This window comes from Herpailurus yagouaroundi, unplaced genomic scaffold (genome assembly GCF_014898765.1).
Source record: "Herpailurus yagouaroundi ecotype Mexico unplaced genomic scaffold, PumYag 530, whole genome shotgun sequence".
In the NCBI taxonomy this organism is placed as follows: Eukaryota; Metazoa; Chordata; class Mammalia; order Carnivora; family Felidae; genus Herpailurus; species Herpailurus yagouaroundi.
Genome location: NW_024412747.1, coordinates 6,203,994 through 6,211,048, shown reverse-complemented (window position 1 = coordinate 6,211,048; position 7,055 = coordinate 6,203,994). Strand labels below are relative to the sequence as shown.

General features: G+C 46.0%; 1 protein-coding gene across 1 annotated transcript in view; it reads left to right on the top strand.

Annotated features, from left to right (window-relative positions):
- Positions 1–2: 2 nt before the first annotated feature.
- Positions 3–7,055, top strand: part of MAP3K21 (mitogen-activated protein kinase kinase kinase 21) — a gene marked incomplete at its 5' end in the record, with an annotated part of 64,437 nt that continues 57,384 nt past the window's right edge. Inside the window, one exon of the mRNA XM_040464912.1 lies at positions 3–489. Within this exon, the coding sequence (XP_040320846.1) occupies positions 3–489 (487 nt within the window). The remainder of the gene's footprint in view (positions 490–7,055) is intronic.

Here is a 7,055-nt window from a genome sequence, read left to right as displayed (position 1 = left end):
CGCCGCCGCCGCCGCCGCGGCCCGGCTCGCCGGTGCACATCGACTTCGAGCGGCTGGAGCTCAAGGAGCTCATCGGCGCCGGCGGCTTCGGGCAGGTGTACCGCGCCACCTGGCAGGGCCAGGAGGTGGCGGTGAAGGCGGCGCGGCGCGACCCGGAGCAGGACGCGGCGGCGGCGGCCGAGAGCGTGCGGCGGGAGGCGAGGCTCTTCGCCATGCTGCGGCACCCCAACATCATCGAGCTGCGCGGCGTGTGCCTGCAGCAGCCGCACCTCTGCCTGGTGCTCGAGTTCGCCCGCGGCGGAGCGCTCAACCGCGCGCTGGCCGCCGCCAACGCCGCCCCGGACCCGCGCGCGCCCGGTGCGCGCCGCGCGCGCCGCATCCCCCCGCACGTGCTGGTCAACTGGGCTGTGCAGATCGCGCGGGGCATGCTCTACCTGCACGAGGAGGCCGTCGTGTCCATCCTGCACCGGGACCTCAAGTCCAGCAACAGTAAGTGGGCCGGGGAGGTGGTGGGCGGGGAGGGGGGCGGGAGACGCAGCCTTGCTCGGCGGAGCCCACTGCGCGTGCCAGCCCTGGGCGGGCCCCCGGGCGTAGAACCCGGTGGAAGGAGGCTCCAGCAGCACCTCCTGAGCAGGCCTTTCGGGGCCCAGAGATCCCGCTAGACCTTGGTTACTTGCTTTGGGGCAGGTGACGCACTCACCTTGACTTCCTTCTGTTGCTTTTGGGTGCCTTTTTTAAAAAGGCAGCTCTGTCTTGCTTGATGACTAAACAGTTGTTAAATAGCTGGATCTCCTGGAAACCCCACGGTGCCGTTTGGCCTTGAGGTACAATAAGTGGCTCATTTTATGGAACTGCAAACCGGGGCCTCATAACCTGGGGAACCCATGGCCCTCCTTGTCGGCTTCATCAGACTCCTCCTTTCCTTCCGCTTTACGAGTGCTGAATTGAAGTCGCTCTTTACCACTTTGAATATGGCTTCGTGTCCTTTGACAATTTCCAAAGATTTTCGTTCAGACGTCTCTGCACAGGAAGTGGGATTTTATCATTGGTTTGGTAGCTTGAGTGTTGATGACAGGTCTCCAGAAAATAAACACCGGTTTGTGCCATCATGCACGTTTAGGCTACCAGCAAGCGCGTTGTCCTTGCACACGTACTTGAAATCCTGAAGACCTGGCCTGTGTCCTTTACTTTGTTTATAAATCAAGATGGATTTTTCTAGCTGTCCATAGAGAACTGACAAATGGGCTAAACCCGAATCCTGTGAAATTTCACCTTATAAAACTGGGAATGGGATCGCTGTTGAAACTTGGTTCTTCAGCATTGAAGATCCCTTCATATTCTTAGGATGGGATGAAATCTCGTGAAAGATTAAAGACGCAGCCAGAACTGGCATTGGCCGACCGCAGCCGCCTGTCTTTCAACCTGGTAAAACCTGCTGGGACAGGCGCTAACCCAAACGGAAACATTGTCCTTCCCCAAGTCTGCAGAAAAAAGAGTGACAGGAAGAAATGATGTTTCATATGTGTGTGTGGATTCTTTTTCCTATTCAGAATTCTTCCGCACTGAAAGTTATTTGAAAATGACGAATATCCGACTTTCATTATGGGAATCAGACTATTTAAAGTGTTGGTACCTGCAGGCAAGCATTGGATAGTTTGTTTTAGTTTGTTTTTGTTTTTTGTTTTTTTTTTTTTTTTTTAGGACTCTTGCCAACCCTGGATACAAATTATACTCTTATAATCTAGTTTGCAACTACTCAAGTGTCAGGAGCAAATTCAAACAAGATATGGCATAGAAATAATGGCAGTGGTCTTGTGTTCTGAGTTTGGACAGAGGTCACATGGAGGACCTAGGATTATTTACTTTTGGACTACATGTTACAGTAAAGACAGCACAATTTTCAATGTACTTACTTTTGTAAATGCTTCAAACCTGACAGCGTTCACTACCAGTTGGTGCTTATTTCCTGGAATATGCTTTCCTTGAAGGATAGATAGGTCTAACCTGCTGCCACAGAACAAGGTGTCTGTGCACAGTCTGTGGGTTCCTTAAGTTCTCTCCTCGGTGATGTCCTGCAAGTCCTTATCTGCTGGTTATTTTCTGCAAAACCTGGTGTTTTAAGGACAGCAAAAAAGAACATCATTGCTTGCTCTGCCTGGGCATTTGCTGCGGTTCTGTGATACACGTGGAACCTGCCATTCTACAGGCGTACTTACCCTGTTGCAGGGCGTCAGTTACCAACGCAGGCAAACAGTTTGGGTTAGGTTGATCCTTAGATCAAAAAAGTAAAGGGCCTGTAACTATTACTTTGCATTATGCTTACTTTGTCTTGTCTTGTTGTATGGTGATGATGCTTGAGGTCTTCATGAATCTGTTCTTAAAGGTAGAGTATGTTTGCTAGTATTTGTCAAAGCATAGATGGGGAGAATAATCCATGTTCCAATCACCAACCTTTTTATATGAATTAAAATCTTTCATAGAGCTAATACTATTAAGTAGTAAAAAGAAATAACATGACCCTGGAATAATAACATGGTTAAGTGGTTTTTAATGACAGCGGGGAAACTTGAACAGCGGCACATAGACACTTGAACAGCGGCACATAGACTCCTGCACAGGAGTGGATGTATCATTTGGACGTGGTTATATGCTGCAACTTAGTTTTTGAAAGCATTTTCACTCTCAGAATAAATTGCCAAACTTCCTGGAGCATTTTAATTTCTGTAACTGTCAGGCAAGGCTGTCTTTGCTTTAAATTGTTGTACTTTGAAAAAGATGTGATTGACTTGGTCGTTAGCCTAGCCAAGTACTTGTTACAGTAGGACCATTGCTATAGTTTTTAAATTACTATAATGTGGATATTTTTAATAGGTCCCAAAATGTGCAAATCACAGTGCCTAGCACATTGCCTTATCCTCACTTTCTGGTCTTATTTATTCAATGAATAAATGCAGATACTTTGGAAATTCTCTTGTGATCTGTGAAGCCATAACTTTTTTTTTTTTTAAGTTTATTTACTTTGAAAGAGAGAGAACATGAGCATAAGCAGGGTACGGGGAGAGAGAGAGAGAGAGAGAGAGAGAGAGAGAGAGAGAGAGAATCCCAAGCAGCCTCTGCACTATCAGCATGGAGCCCAGTGTGGGGCTCGAACTCACAAATCATGAGATCATGACTTGAGCCAAAACCAAGAGTTTAACTGACTGAGCCACCCAGGCACCCCTGAAGCCATAACTTCTTGTTCAGACCTTTGAATGTTCTCAAACGTGAAATTCTATTACAGTGTGTTTTGTTTGAATTTAATTGGTTATTTGCTAATGGTGGTAGTGAGTTAATGATAATGTAAACAAGGTTTTAAAAATCAATATTGAATTTTATCTTCATTCTGGAGCCTACAAAGAGCCAGTGTAAAACTACCTGGAACCAAGTTAGTTGAAATTATTGTTTAAAACAAATGTTTAAATTTGTCATAGGAAGACATGGCTTTTGTTAGGTATTTTTTATTTCCTCTTTTCTCATTGGTCTTTTTAAGTTTTATCATATATTTGAGGTGGAGTTTATGTTGAAATCCTAGCTGTGTTGTGTTGGAATCAACTGCTTTGTTCCTTTTCTAACAGCCAAAGATTTAAAGTTGAGCCAAATTTAGCACATTTTAAGCATCATTTATGTTGTTAAAACATGCTAGGCCCTGTCACTCCTGGGGTGTAAAGCGTGTAGAAAATGCCTTGCCAAGTCTGTATGCAACAACTAGAGAACAGTATGAGGCAACATGGGGTTCCTATGAACTTGGCCAGTTTTCCACCCATGCAGAGAAGGGAGAAAAATCATTGAGCGTTTATTCAATAAACCTTGGGCCCTCCCCCTCCCCTTCCCCAGTCACTACTGGGCCCTAGGGACACAGTGGCAAACCCGATGACAATATCCCTGCTGGCATAGGACGCAGCCTAGCAAGAAAGAAGGACGGTAGCCATGCAGTGGCAAATGTGAGTGAGTGTGGTCACGAGGATTAAGCATGGCGATAGCAGACAGTGATGGGGCGGAGGGGGAGGGTGTCAGTCAGACGGGTGGTCCAGGGAAGCCACCCTGAGGAGTGACACAGAGACGTATGTGAGGAGGAAGCATGAGTCAAGCAAAGATCCAGGCAAAGGGAGATTGAAGCAGCCCTGAGCCTCCCTTCTCAGGGAGAGGAGGGAAGACCGGGAGGCTGAGGCCGAGGGTCGAGCAGGGGTAGGCATGGTGGGGCTTGCGGCCGTGACCCATGGGGGGGTTCCGCTCTGAGTGCTGGCTGTCTGGAGCCTGGAAGCATTCTGTGCAGAGGAGTGGTGGGATCCGATGGTGTGTTTACAGGATGACTCTCGCTGCTGTGGAAAATGGACTTGAAATTGGCCTACGCGGAGGCTGTTGAGGTTGCTCCTGCCAAAGAAGGCATTGGTTTCACCCAATGGAAGCCGTTTTCAGGGAAGTTACCAAGGAGGAGTGGAGACAAATTAGTACAGTATGCGAATTACTGAGGATTGTTTGAATTACTAGGATTGAGTCTGTGTTTTATTTATTCTGGCGTGATTCAGGATTGAAGACAAGATTATGTGGCATAATTTATGTCTGTCGGTTCGTTTTTTAATACTGCTTACCGAGTTGTGGTGGTGGTGCTCTTAGCAGAAAACAAAGATCTCGTGAGAAACTGAGCCACAAATTTTGGTAGCTACTTGCTTTTATACTTTTCAGCGATTTTTTTTATCCTGATTTTTTTTTTTTTTTTAGCCTTCTGGGGAATCATTATTACATATATTATCTACAGTGGCATTTACATTCAATAAGTGGACATACTTAGATTTATTACCAAATGCAATTTAGAGCTCTCCCTAAAACAAACTACAAAAGGAATTTTTTTCTTTTCTTTCTTTTTTTTTTTTAGTTTTTCTTATTAGTAGTACGGTGTAAATAAAGGAATTATTTGAGAAAATTATAGGAACTGTCATCTCCAGATAAGGTGCTTAAATAGCTCATCAGAGTGATTTGGAGGAGCTATTAATTACGCTATTATCAGTTAAAAGACACGTATCTTCTTCCTTCTCTTGTCTGTTCTTTTATTCCAGACGTGTAGGTTCATGCCACAGCCTCCTTCTACTCCAAGGGGCGCAGGAAGATGAGTACAGATACCCCAATGGTGGCAAGGGCTAATCTCATTCTGAAACAAACAAAAAAAAAACCAGGTAAAGGATACATTTTTAGAAGAATAGCAATGATGAAGGGTCCCCACATCTTCCCCTACCATTTTCAGACTTGCATATTAAAAATAACTAGGCCATGGGGCGCCTGGGTGGCTCAGTCGGTTGAGCATCCGACTCCGGCTCACGTCATGATCTCACAATTCGTGAGTTCGAGCCCCGTGTCGGCCTCTGTGCTGTCAGCAACGAGCCTGGAGCCTGCTTTTGGATCCTGTGTCTCCCTCTCTCTGCCCCTTCCCCGCTCATGCTGTCTTTGTCTCTCGAAAATGAATAAACGTTAAAAAAAATTTTTTTTTTAATAAAAATAACTAGGCCAGCACTCATTTTTTTATAGCTGTTAGGGTTGGGAGGGGGGTGTCAGTTATTTGGGTCTGGATCATGCAGGCTGATTCCACTCTGTGCATCTGATCAGATCATGCTTGTAGTCATTGTCAAGTGGATCAAAGCCTAGTGAAGGAAAGAAGAGAAGGGAAGACCACTCCATCCATCTCAGAAGGTGTCTGAAAGCCCTGTTTGCATGCAAAGGTTGAACTTCGCCAGGACAGCGTAGCTACTGGCGGGAGCATTGCCTTCCACCTCCATCAGACCTGGGTTCGATTATCAGTGTTGTCATTTAGGAGCCGTGTGACCTTGGGCAAGTTGTATAACCTCATTGAGCCTGAATTTCTAGATTTCTGATACGGTCTGCTGAATTCCTCTCTTGGATGCAGACAGAGTCCTGGGGAGGAAATCTGTTTGATGTTACTTTTACTCATCAAAGGCGTTTGTGGAAAAACTGGCATGGAAACAAAGGACATTTTTAGGGAACCAAGGGTAGTCAGGTGCAGCTAGAATGAAGGGCAGTCAAGGAGTTTCGTGGGAAGGAAACAGGCATTCAGCACGTGGCCAGCAGTGAGTGAGGTTCTTGAACGCCATACTAACATGTACAGACTAACAAGAGGCAGCCATTAAAGGTTTTCAGGAAGAACATGGTCTGGTCGGCTGAAAGGTTAACATTTGTACGGAAAAAAGAAACACGAGCCTGGGATAATTTGCTTTATGACTGTCCTATCCTAGCTTATCAGCAGGGCAGTAAAAATTAAAATACTTAGACACTGGTTTGACGTAAATTGTTTATCATTTATGACTGGAGCCTAGTTTTTATAATCACTGTTTATTTGGTGAGTTAGTTGAGAGCATTTTCTCTCTCTGATTCACTAGAGTTAGGAAATAGTGACCAGATTTACCATGCCAGGCTGATGATTTTCATTCCAAGTATCAGTGACTGTCCCCAAACCCTCCCCAGCCCTGAGGAGCTCCCAAAAGGTGAAACACCTCAGTAAGGAATGTCAGGGGGCAGAGCAAGGGTTCCTACACAGGCTGGCAGAACTGGGCTGGTTTTATTTGGGAGCCTGAAGCAGATTTTTACAGTTGACCTCCAATCAGTATGAATTTAGTTATTTTTAAAAATTCATCTCAGGGTGCCTGGGTGGCTCAGTCATTTGGGTGTCTGACTTCAGCTCAAGTCATGATCTCGCGGTCGGTGAGACTGTGCTAACAGCTCAGAGCCTGGAGCCTGCTTCGGATTCTGTGTCTCCCTCTGTGTCTCTGCTCCTCCCCCACTCGTGGTCTGTCTCTCTCTGTCTCTCAAAAATGAATAAATGTTAAAAAAATTTTTTTTTTAAATTCATCTCTCTTGGGGCTCCTGGGTGGCTTAGTCAGTTAAGCATCTGACTTCAGCTTAGGTCATGATCTCCTGATCCGTGGGTTCGAGCCCCACATCACGCTCTGTGCTGCAGCCTGGAGCCTGCTTCAGATTCTGTGTCTTCCTTCCTCTCTGCCCTTCTCCCA